Source organism: Zootoca vivipara, chromosome 5 (genome assembly GCF_963506605.1).
Source record: "Zootoca vivipara chromosome 5, rZooViv1.1, whole genome shotgun sequence".
Classification (NCBI taxonomy): Eukaryota; Metazoa; Chordata; class Lepidosauria; order Squamata; family Lacertidae; genus Zootoca; species Zootoca vivipara.
The window spans coordinates 41,789,873-41,802,239 of NC_083280.1; the positions used below are offsets into that span (position 1 = coordinate 41,789,873).

At 44.6% G+C, this 12,367-nt stretch overlaps 1 protein-coding gene across 8 annotated transcripts in view; it reads right to left on the bottom strand.

Moving 5' to 3' along the window:
• The window catches only part of ALDH18A1 (aldehyde dehydrogenase 18 family member A1), a 33,320-nt gene extending 21,385 nt beyond the window's left edge, over positions 1–11,935 (bottom strand). For 4 of the 8 annotated variants that reach the window (XM_035133394.2, XM_035133395.2, XM_060274668.1 and 1 more), the window contains exons 1-2: positions 11,795–11,935; positions 558–662 (exon numbers count right to left, since the gene is read on the bottom strand). In XM_035133394.2, the coding sequence (XP_034989285.1) occupies positions 558–642 (85 nt within the window). In that variant the 5' untranslated portion in view covers positions 643–662; positions 11,795–11,935. Of the gene's footprint in view, positions 1–443; positions 683–8,274; positions 10,637–10,708; positions 10,782–11,794 lie in introns of those variants that run through there. The other 4 variants (XM_060274664.1, XM_060274666.1, XM_060274665.1 and 1 more) reach the window with 4 other exon arrangements.
• Positions 11,936–12,367: the final 432 nt, after the last annotated feature.

Genomic DNA, 12,367 nt, shown 5'->3' on the forward strand with positions numbered 1-12,367 from the left:
GCAGCAATGCTTCAACAAGCCAGTAGGGGGCAGAGTAACACAATACATTGCCAAAGCCATGCTGCTCGCATTTTAGCAGTACAGTAGTTAAGAATCAAGGGACCCAGGTGGCGCTGTGGTTAAACCACTGAGCCTAGGGCTTGCTGATCAGAAGGTCGGCAGTTTGAATCCCTGTGACGGGGTGAGCTCCCGTTGCTTGGTCCCAGCTCCTGCCAACCTAGCAGTTCGAAAGCACGTCAAAATGCAAGTAGATAAATAGGAACCGCTACAGCGGGAAGGTAAACGGCGTTTCCATGTGCTGTTCTGGTTCTCCAGAAGCGGCTTTGTCATGCTGGCCACATGACCTGGAAGCTATACGCCGGCTCCCTCGGCCAATAATGCGAGATGAGCGTGCAACCCCAGAGTCGGTCACGACTGGACCTAATGGTCAGGGGTCCCTTTACCTTTAGTTAAGAATCAGGACACCTAGGTCTGGAATTTCAATGGCTGAGAAATTCCCAATTCTGCAGTGTTAACAGAAAGGCCTCTATCCACAGTTGCCTCCTTCTGATACATACAAGGGTGCGAGCCCGCCACGTCAGTCTGCCGCCAGAATTGTCCTGAAGAACGCAAGGAAGGGAGAAGAGCAGCTCTGCACAGCATCTTGATGGAATCAACAGCGCCTACAAGAGAACAAGGAAGCCTATATTTATTATTATTATTATTATTATTATTATTATTATTATTATATTTTTATTTATACCCGCCCTCCCCAGTCAAGACCGGGCTGAGGGCAGCTGACACCAATAAAATTACAATAAAATGTAAAATAAAGAAAAACAATTAATTAAAATACGAATTAAGATACAGTTTAAAATTTAAAAATTTAAAATGCAGCCTCATTGCATTTTCTCCATTATTCCTATGATTCCTAATGATTCTCCATTATTCCTTTGTCCCAGACAGTCTCCCCATGGCAAGTTGCATGGCAGCCCTACAGCAAAGGTTAATATGTGAGAAGTGGCTCATCACTGCCACCCAGGATTTCCCTCCAGTGTTTCAGTGGAAGATTTGGGGGGAAAGGTGAAAAATCTATTGTGCATTGTTTTTCTTTTCCAGAATGATGTGGAATGCTTTTTAAAAACAATGCTGCAGTGAGTTATGCTACTTCAAAAACTCATAGAGTTAATATTCAACGGTAGTATTGTTGCTTGGCAGGGGGTTGGACTGGATGGCCCTTGTGGTCTCTTCCAACTCTATGGTTCTATGGTTCTACTTGCAGTATTAAACAAGCAATATTCTTCAGATCTTTACACTGGGAGTGCATTTTCGAAGTGGTAGAATACAAAGCATCTTCTCCATGTATTGGGTTCAGACTATATGCCTGCTAAGCATATTGCTCCTTTAACAAACAACAATGTACAATGCAGCCCCTGATTCTTCACTTGACTCAAATTCCTCCTAAATCAAGTTTGAAGATACACAAATACAAGCAAGGACCCCCGGACTGTCATGAGAGGGCAGCAAGAATTTGCTTCTTTTTACTCTTGCACACCTTCTACTTTCTGAAGGCCATGAAACTCAGTGCAAAAGAAGCTTTTGATTAGGCAAATGCTCATTAGAGAAATAAACTTGAAATGCAATCAGTTTCAGAATCGAGGGTGAACAAAATAAAAAACAGAAATATGGGTACAGGATAGCCAATTTTCTTTACAGTTACTGTGAAGCTTGCTTCTGAGTGCAGATGTATATGTAGCCGGCTCCTAATTAAACGTACACAAGACTATGACATATGACTATCCAAATTTATTGCTGGTCTTTATTTTAGGTATTTTCCAAGCCCTTTCTCTTAAAAATATTATTTGTTCCTGCTTCTGCAGGATAATACCAAGGCTAAGACCAGATAACAAATCTTTATTATAAAGCGGATAGTTTCACATGTTCAGTTTACTTTTAATTTCTTTTCCTATCTTCCCAACTGGCAAACACCAAGATATACCTAGGTTAGAGTTCAACAACTTGCAGCTCCAACACTGGATACATTTGTAACTATTGTTTGAATAAAACCGAGACCTTTAAAACTCGCAAATATAGCACCAACTGTACAATTTCAGCTGTTCAGTTACACACTATATATTTCATGTTCTTGAAATAGTTAAGTAAGTTCTAATTTGGTAAGAAAGTAACCATGCTATGTATTACAGTTTTCTCCAAAATTGCATGCATGCATACATACAGACCAGGAAAAGCGAGGAAACATTGGTTCCCCTCCCAGCACCACAACCAAGGACCTTCCAACATTCAGCCAGAGAACTTGCCTGTCTAACACAATCTGCCAGAGATAGACACCTGGTACTGTGGGTTCAGTTTCAAACCTGCTTCAGACAGGAATTCAATCCTTCCTGAAAGTGTTGCTGCTCCATTTGCACTGGAAGAAGGGAATATGAAAACAGTGGCAATTCCAAAGATTCCATCCCATTCTCATTTTGACAAGAGCAATAGCAAAAAGAGGATTTCCATGTTTCTCACCCAAGCATTTCAGATAAAAAAGAGTCTGGAAGCCCTTGCAGAAAAGCACTCCAAGAGAAGTGCTAAGACAAGGGAAGCATCACTTGATGACTCAGTAATGCTACAAGCCCCAATTTCTGCCTTCAGCTCCCTAGCACTGGATTAGAGAAAGCAGACATATGCAGCCCAGGAACTGGATCCGAGAACTGTCTTTCTGAAAGTATCGATTCCAGGTGTAGAAAAGTCCCAGTGTCTAATAAGGGCCTGCCCCTGCTCTTCAAGAAGAAAAGCTGCAGGCAGGGATGTGGGAGGGGGGGGGAAAGGGAAACCTCAGATAGAAGGAACCGCAGAAGTGTCCAGAGTCGAGAGAGTTAATTCCTGAAAATCCAGCTGAAGCACATTACGACACTCCCTGGCCAATCCCTGAGCTGCTGCCTGGATGAGCCACATCAGCTCCAACAGAAAGACGGGAGAGCCCTGGAAGGAGCTGATGTAACCTGACTCCCAGCAGTCAAGGCATCACCTCCTCACCCCCTTCCACGTTGCAGCACAAAATCCAAGTTGAAGGCTGAAATGTCAACAAGTGTTATAGATCTCCAGTGCAGACCAGATCTGACAGCCAGTAATCAGGCCCTCTCTGCCTCTTCGAAACACACAGACACACACACACACACAGAGAGAGAGAGAGATCCCCAGGTGTCTTCTCTCTAAGCACTTTCAACTCTGCTAAAGATGTGAAAATTGCATGCATGTTTCAAATGTGAATTACCTCTTTTCAAACATGGAAACCAGACCCTGCTTCCATGCATTTTAAAGAAACAAAAACATGCAGCAAAAATTTCATACCCACATACGGTATCTCACGATAAGTGTCCCAAAGCAGATTTGGTCCCAAAGCACATGTCTTGGTATAGAGATTATACCCCAGAAGGAAGGAAGGAAGGGTCACCTGGATGGAGATATTCCTTGTGCTGGTAATTATCCAGGAAGGCAATGGAACCAGCTCTAGGAAAGTGCGGCCTTAGGCACTCCAGCAACCCAGATTGAGGGCTGTGCCGTATATTGTTAAAGCGACACTTTATGCACACTTGCTCAAAAGCTAAGCCCCGTTGTGTTCAATGGAAGTTACTGCTAAGTATGTCTGTTTAGCTTGACAGCCTTAAGAAGCATGCCATCTTTATGTCAGCCTCGACTTCAGATGTAAAACTCACCATCTAATAGTAAAGGTAAAGGGACCCCTGACCATTTGGTCCAGTCACAGACGACTCTGGGGTTGCGGCGCTCATCTCGCTTTACTGGCCAAGGGAGCCGGCGTATAGCTTCTGGGTCATGTGGCCAGCATGACTAAGCCGCTTCTGGCGAACCAGAGCAACACACGGAAACACCGTTTACCTTTCCGCTGTAGCGGTACCTATTTATCTACTTGCACTTTGACGTGCTTTCGAACTGCTAGGTTGGCAGGAGCAGGGACCAAGCAACAGGAGCTCACCCTATCACGGGGATTCGAACTGCCGACCTTCTGATCGGCAAGCCCTAGGCTCTCTGGTTTAGACCACAGCACCACCTGCGTCCCCTTCCACCATCTAATACAGCTATGCAAAAGTGGGGTTGACATACACCTTAAGGTTTATATGGATGCACTGCCCAATCTCCGCCATCATTTCCCTTCAAAGACATCTTCCATCTCTTTCATCCCTTAGAGCTCAGGGGAAAAGATGGTCCACACGCTTCAGCTTTAATTTCCATTTTGACACACCATTTCCTTGCCCATCAATTACACAATCCCAAATTATAGTGCCGCCCAGGTGTCCTTTCTCCAAGAGTTCCAGTGGCACCACATGCCTCACTTTTCCACCACATGGCAGCACCATCAAATTTAAAGGACAACTTCTGTGTTGCTCCTGCCCAAGAGATGGGATAAGGCCTGTGTGTTTCTGCTGGCCACTGAAGTGGCGAGAAGCATAACAATTTGGAGTTTCAAAATACTTCAGCCTCTGCTTTGAGACATGGTTTCACATGATTGCTGAAACTTTCTGTCAAGGACTACGGGTCGCTGAGCAGAACCCGGAAGAAGAAGAGGGCAGCCAGCCAAAAAAGCAGCAAATGGTTGCTAGGGGAATGCAGCATGCATAGAAACAAGGCTGAGGAATTATATGAAACAACTGTTGTTGTTTAGTCGTTTAGTCGTGTCCGACTCTTCGTGACCCCATGGACCATAGCACGCCAGGCACTCCTGTCTTGATATGAAACAACAATGCCCCACAATTAAATCTTTGATCCATTTTTAAAGATCGGCACTGAAGACAACGATTAGAGAAGCACAACAGAAAAATAAAAATAAAAGTAAAAAATATAAAATCAAAAGAAGCAGTTTCAAAAAAGTGGAAGTGACAGAGTGGAGAGAATTATAAGTTATGTGATTTGATTTTTTGTTACAGGTAGGTAGCCGTGTTGGTCTGGATCGAAGTAAAATAAAAAAATTCCTTCAGTAGCACCTTAAAGACCAACTAAGTTTTTATTTTGGTATGAGCTTTCGTGTGCATGCACACTTCTTCAGAAGAAGAAGTTCTGAAGTTCTGAAGAAGTGTGCATGCACACGAAAGCTCATACCAAAATAAAAACTTAGTTGGTCTTTAAGGTGCTACTGAAGGAATTTTTATTTTTTATTTTTTGTGTTATTGGTATTGTATTATTTGTTTATTATAATGTTGTTATGATTTAAATTTGATGTATTATGTGTTTTAATTTGAATATTAATAAAGTTTATTTTATAAAAAGGAAAAGGAAAAAAAGAAACAAGGCTGAGGTCAGGAGCTCATTGATGACCTCTCAACACCACTTTTTCCGCGTGGATATAATCTCTGTAAAGGAAGTGTGTGTTCTGCAACGTACAAATTGCTGATTTTGCTGTCAGATTTACCGGAATCAGCCAGCTAATGCATGTGACAGCAGTTCAGTCCATGTAGTTAACAAACAGGAATAACAGGATAAGAAAGGACTGGATTATGGGATAGCACTGGCCCTCCAGTAAGGCACAAGTGAGGAAGAAGGGAAGGGGCAAAAGCACCAGTTCCTTAGCTAGAGTTCTAAGGAGTGCTCTGTGCAGGAACAGAACCTGCATATAGGACTGCAGAGGGAATATGAAGAAGAGGGGCTGGCAAATGGGGACTGTGCATGCTTGGATGGGAATCTAGGGGCAGCCTTCCCCAGTCTGTGCCCTCCAGATCTTTTGGGGAACCCCCATCAGACCTAGTTAGAATGACTATGCTGGCTGGGGTTCAAGGGAATTGTAGTTCGGCATATCTGGAGGGCACCAGGCTAAGGAAGACTCGTCTGGGGTACATCTCTGAAATAGGTTTTTCTTCTTCTTCTTTTGGTCACAAGTTATCTTGTACTGACAATTCGGCCCTGTATTAAAGCCTCCTTAGGAAATTACCTACAAGGGGTCAGTTCAATATTTAACTAAGGGTTGAAGGCTGTTTTCTGATCACTCCTCAGTACATAATTACATAAAATCTGATTCCTTTGGGCTGAATTCCCAAGGAAAATTCGCAAGAGGAGCATGACCAGAAAAGGTTGCCATGTGACGACTCCCCCCCCCAAGCAACTTAGGTAAAGGGACCCCTAACCATTAGGTGCAGTCACGGACAACTCTGGGGTTGCGGTGCTCATCTCGCTTTATTGGCCGAGGGAGCCGGCGTACAGCTTCTGGGTCATGTGGTCAGCATGACTAAGCCACTTCTGGCGAAACCAGAGCAGCATATGGAAACACCGTTTACCTTCCCGCTGGAGCGGTACCTATTTATCTACTTGCACTTTGATGTGCTTTCCAACTGCTAGGTTGGCAGGAGCTGGGACCGAGCAACGGGAGCTCACCCCATCACGGGGATTCGAACCGCCGACCTTCTGATCTTTACCCTAATAGCTGGACTCTATTGGAGGAATATGGGGGAAGATTTTGTTCATCCTTTTTCTGTCCAGTCCATCCTTTAATTCTCCTACTCTTTGTCAGCATATGCACTTTCTCTGCCAGCTATTAATATGCAGAAGTTTGAAGAAAAGAAAAAAATAATTTTGCACACATTGCACAAATAGGAGGCTTCACCATCACAGGGTGTGGCAATAACAAGGTTGCCTTTAAAAAAAGAAAGAACTAGGTATCAGAGAATTATATTTCATTCAAGATCTGAAGCAAATCACGTGACCTCAGAAAGCTCAGTAAAATCTTATGCATTAGTTGGAAACAGGAGTATGCACTGCTTTCTCTATTAGCATGAACCAGTAAACCTTGTTTCGATATAGTACATCCCTGTTTTTATTTCCAACCACTCGGCAGCAAGTCAGCAGAAGTGAGCCTTAAATTAGGGGTGGGGAATCTTTTAAGTCAAAGGCCACAATCCCCGAGGGGCAAGTGTTTGGCTAAAGCCAAAAGCAGGTACTGTACGGCCAATTCCAAACATGGGTGGAGCCAAAACCAGAAGTACACCAGTATACCTTCCTGCAAGATGGAAGTTATTCCAGGGAAGCGTAAAATAAAAAAAATACTATCCTGGTGCTACAAGGGCAGAAGGTGGCAACTAGCAATCTAATGGTATAGCAAGCTAAGGACAAATTTCAATGGCATAAAGTTGTCTCAGAGCAACATTTGTCCAGAATATTATACTCAAAGGCAATACCTTCGCTAATAGTTCCGCTAACCTTCGCTAACCTTTCCATGGTTACCTTTGATCACTCAAGTAATGCCACATGTCTTTTTGTATCCGCTTGCACCCAGAGAGGTCACTTCAGTGCTGCCAACACAGCAAAAACTACGTAGGAGGCAGCAGTTACAAGTTACTGGTCTCTGCAGCCACAACAGGGACTGTGATTCTCCAACAATTTGACTTCACCCCTGGAGGCACACACTCCATTGTCTCTAGAGCAGTGTTTCCCAACCTTGTGCCTCCAGCTGTTTTCGGACTACAATTCCCATCATTCCTGACCACTGGTCTTGCTAGCTAGGGATGATGGGAGTTGTAGTCCCAAAACATCTGGAGGCACAAGGTTGGGAAACACTGCTCTAGAGGCAGACAGATGCCAACACCAGCAACTCCCAAGTGTAGCTATGTCTGCAAGCTTTAGAAGCAACTTTGTGTGAAGTCACAGAGCACAACCCAAGAATAGAAAGTTCATGCCCGGCAACGCACTTGCCTCTTACTTCAGTCCCAAAGTCCTACAACACTTGCTACTTTATGCAGGGCAATACAGTTGTAACAATGAACTATCTTTACAGGAGCAAGCCTAGCCCTAGGCAACCCTCAGACTTGTCTGCTCCCACACACTCCTCTCCTCCTCTGGCATGGCCACAAGGAGAAGCTCTTGCTTCCATTTTTACTAATGGCAATCTCCACCTTCCGAGTTCCAGTCCTCATAACTACAACTGGCTGCCTTCAAAAAACCAATAATTTCTTTCGGAACATATTGTTTATTAAACCAAACCAACAACACATAACAAGTGAATGTACATAGGCTAAAAAGAATATTCATTAAAATGCTTGTTAACTCCAGCTGTAGGTTTTCCGCTGAAATACTTACAAAAGACAGAATTGTATCCACCTCAGCTTGCTACTTTATTTTCAAGCTATACTGTGTGAAAAAAAGCACATGGAGGTATTTAAGTTGTTGTTTAGTCGTTTAGTCGTGTCCAACTCTTCGTGACCCCATGGACCAGTATTCAGGCATATGCATCCATTAGCTAAAACTGCTTAATATAAATAAGAAGGGGAGACATATCATGTCAAGACTTACCCGTTCAGTTCTGGTTAGACTTAATTTCACTCTTAAGTCCTGAAAGCTTCCCTTGGGAAAACTCTTGTTTAGAGCATAACAAGTTACTGCAAATCCAGCTTGTCTAGTCTGGCAATCTGCAGTGGCCCAACCAAGCTCAACATTTCAGAGGAAAACTACTGCTCCCCCCTCACCCCACTAATTATATAGAGATCCAATCAAGCAGTTCTAAACGAGGGGAAAATTCCGGTTCAAAGGCTAGAGCTAACAAAGGCACCAAAATAAGATTTAATCTCTGCCGTTGGAAAAATTGGCTGTTTAGAAGATGCTAGAAAGACCTGGAAAAGAAAAAAGCTCCTGCTGCTGCACCACTATTATTAATAATTGCATGTAGCAGGAAAAACGAAGAAGTTTTGAGACAGTTAAATTAAGTCCACACACTTAATTTTACTGGGTTTTTTTTACTGCTTTGCTTCTGTGTATTCAGCACACTAAACAAAATGAAACACTAACATCCTGACCAAAATTGGACGTGCATATTTTATTTATTTTTCTTGTTTAAGCTAGCCAGATATTATTAGTGTAATTTAAACTTCTTTCCTAGGATCTAACCCTGCTTTTCATGCTAAAGAACCCCTATTTTTAGAAGTTCCAAAGCAACCATAATCTTAAATTGAGGAGCCTGCCAACTGAACATAAGAACTTCAGGGCCTTGCTGGATCATGCCAAAGGCCCATCTAGTTCCAGCATGCATGCAGCTCTTTCAGTGGCCAACCAGACACTTACGGGAAGCCCAAGAGCAGAATCTGAGCACAACTGCACTCTCCCCATCTGCAATTCCCAGCAACTTCATGCTTCTTAATCAATTGTGCATGAAAGCTTATATCACAGTACATCCAGCCTTGCATTTAACAGCTTGCCTGGTACAAGTGCATAAGCAGCCCGGTGTGTGTGTGTGTGTGTGTGTGTGTGTGTGTGTGTGTGTGTGTGTGTAATTGCTCCATTTCTACTCTGCTAGCCATAGAGGAAGGAAAGTCTAGCAAGTGGGCTAGCAGAGGAGGTAGAGCGATCCACCCCTTCTTTGGCAGCAGCCAGTTGAGAGCGGGATCTTGTTGTCTGGACACCCAGGACCTCCAACCACACTGCCCAGGCTCGTGCCCCAGAAAGGTCACTTTGGTGCTGCTAATGCAGCAAAAAACCTTTTCTTACTGGGCTAACAGGAGGGAGCGCAGCCAGTGTGGAAATGCAGGCTAGTTTTTCTTGCAAACTAGTCATTTTTGTAGGCTTACTTACAAGACTCACAGATCTGTTCCCATTCAAGGTACCACAAAACTCACTTTTGCTGTAACAGACTATGCAGCTGCACCTCTAGAAATGATCTCCACATCTGTATCTACTCAGTTTTACAGTTTCTCCTGAGCCTTTGTTCCTATATCCTATAATAAAAGTGGCCCAAGTTGGAAAAGAGGACCTCAGGAAAGTGCTGGTGGTCAACAAAAGAGGTTTAAAGACTGTCTCAAGGCAAATCTTAAAAAATGTAGTATAAACACCGACAACTAGGAAACATTGGCCCGCGAGCGCTCCAGTTGGAGAACAGCCTTTACCAAAGGTGTCATGGGCTTTGAAGAAACTCAATCTCAGGACGCAAGGGAGAAACATGCTAAGAGGAAGGCACGCTTGGCAAATCCACACCATGATCAACTCCCGCCTGGAAACCAATGTCCCCACTGTGGAAGAAGGACGTGTGGATCCAGAATTGGCCTCCGCAGTCACTTACGGTCCCATTGTTAAAACCGTGTTTATGGAAGACAATCTTACTCGGCTACAAGTGAATGCCAAAGAAGAAGATTCCTTTCCATACAATGTGGAGTTTACAAGAGTCTTTCTACATATAGCAAGTTTTGTCAGTGAGATTTTAAGCTTACATTACCTACTTAAGAACTCCCAACTTCTAGGCAGAATTAATTCCAGCTGATGTCCCAAATTCAATGCCTTGATTCATGTAATCTGCAAGCACATAGCTTTCCCTCTCCAACACCCAGGAGTGGGGAAAAACCCAGAGGGGGGAAAACACATTTTTTCCCTCCTACCCATTGTTAAATAATGACCTCTTGCCCCTCTAATCCAAAAGGCAACATGATCTACAAAGATAGAGACAGAGGAGTTGAGAGTAGCACAGAGGAAAGGGTTACAGAGACAGATCTGTGTATACAGTATAAGCTTTAGAGAGATTTTAGTAACCAGCAGCAAAGCAGGGTTTGTGCAACTCATCAAAGTCAAAAGAACAGAGAAAGAATCTGTTTTTAAAAGCAATCTTGCCCAGAGATTGGCAGGCTGAAAGTTTGGTTGTTTAAAAAAATGGAAAGAAAGAAAGAAAGAAAGAAAGAAAGAAAGAAAGAAAGAAAGAAAGTTCAAGCAACATCACAACTCCACAGAAAAGTGGGAGAAAGCTTACCCTTTAAAATACCCCTCTATAAGGTGAGAACTCAGCCTCATCCAAAGGTAGGATGCAGGTGTAACAACTTCACCTGCACATTTATAAACACAAGAAGAGGGCATCAGGGTTAACACAAGTATTTATGGCAACCCTGATTGATAAACATTTTGCATCCAGAATGAGACTTTGCCCTTCACTTTATAGTAATTTTGAAGTCTGCCCTCTCACAAGGAACTCATCTCAACTTTCCAAAAATGCAGAATAGCCTTTATCATGCCAGAAAGAGGCATAAAAGCAGGGGTTGCGATGGAATGGAAACTGCTCTCGCAGAAGCTGTGTTGCGCTTGCCTTTTCTTTCTTTAAATCTAAAAAAGCATTATTCTGCACACACTTTTCTTAAAATTAAAACACTGCAAGTCAGACGGCACTGCTAGACGCTTGGTGGCCTTTATCGTAAGATCAACCAGCTTCCTCCTAGATATATGCCAAGAAATGATTCTAGGACTGTGCGTGACGCTTCACACAAGGTGGGCGCAGCACCAAGGGGCTGGGCATGATGCAAGAGGCACCATATATGTCATCACTCTCAACAAATGACCCAAGACAGCAGCAGCCGATGCCCCGGACTCTTAGAAAGGCTCTACTGTATATTCAGCCTTCTTACGTCATATACAGAAGACAATATCCTTTATTTAAGTGCCCTGCTTTCATGCCCACAACCACCAGCAAGGGTTCAGCACCCCCGCCCCTAACCTGCCAATGGAAGCGTGGGGGGAACGGGGGGCACAAATATATCTCTTTCCCACTTGGATCGCCCAGGGGGTTAAAAACGTGGGAGTGGGAATGGGGACTATGTCCTCTCTCCAGGATGGGTGGCAACCGGGTCCGTCAGATCCCAGCCGGGTCATGATCAGAGCCCGACTCGCTCTCAGTGGAGGATGGGAACACAGACCGGGGCGACCCTGAATCCCTTTGGGGCGCAGGGTCCCCATCCCCAGTTCCGCCCCCTACGAGCTCTCGCAATGGGAAGGAAGCGAAGGGATCGCCGGGCCGCTCCCCCCCCCCCGCCCCAGACTGCGCCCACCCGCCTCCGGCATCACTTACAAACTCTCCGGACGAGGAGCGGAGCGGAGCGCACCCCGGACTCCCCCCAACACCGATCCGGGCGGCGGCAGCGATGTCAGCAGAGGCACTTCCGGCCAGGGACTCCGCCCCCTCCTTCTCCACCCATCCCCATTGCTTGCCTCGTGGCACCTGCCTCCCCTTAACGTGGGTGGGCTCCTTCCGACCCCCTATCTGATTGCAAAGATCTTCAGATTTATTTATTTATTTGGCCGTGCAAAATAATAATATGAAGCGTTGGAAGAGTTCGTCCTGCGAAGAGGAACTGGCCTTCTCTTGCGGAAGAGGAATTGTTATTCAAAGGATGCGCCGGGTAATGGCAGGGTCTAGGGCCGCCGCCCCACCAAGGCAGTTTTCTGCCTGGGGAAGAACGGAGCCTGTCCTCTTCGCCCTGTCAATCGTTGCCCAAGACCTGCCAGGGGCTGTTTGGGAACCTGAGGCAGAGAATGGCATCAGCAGCTCCCTCCCTCTGGCAGGAAAATACTGTATTACTGCAGCAAATGAAATAATTTAGCAACCTTGTTCTAGTTATAGCAGGGCCAAGGCCTGGAAGGG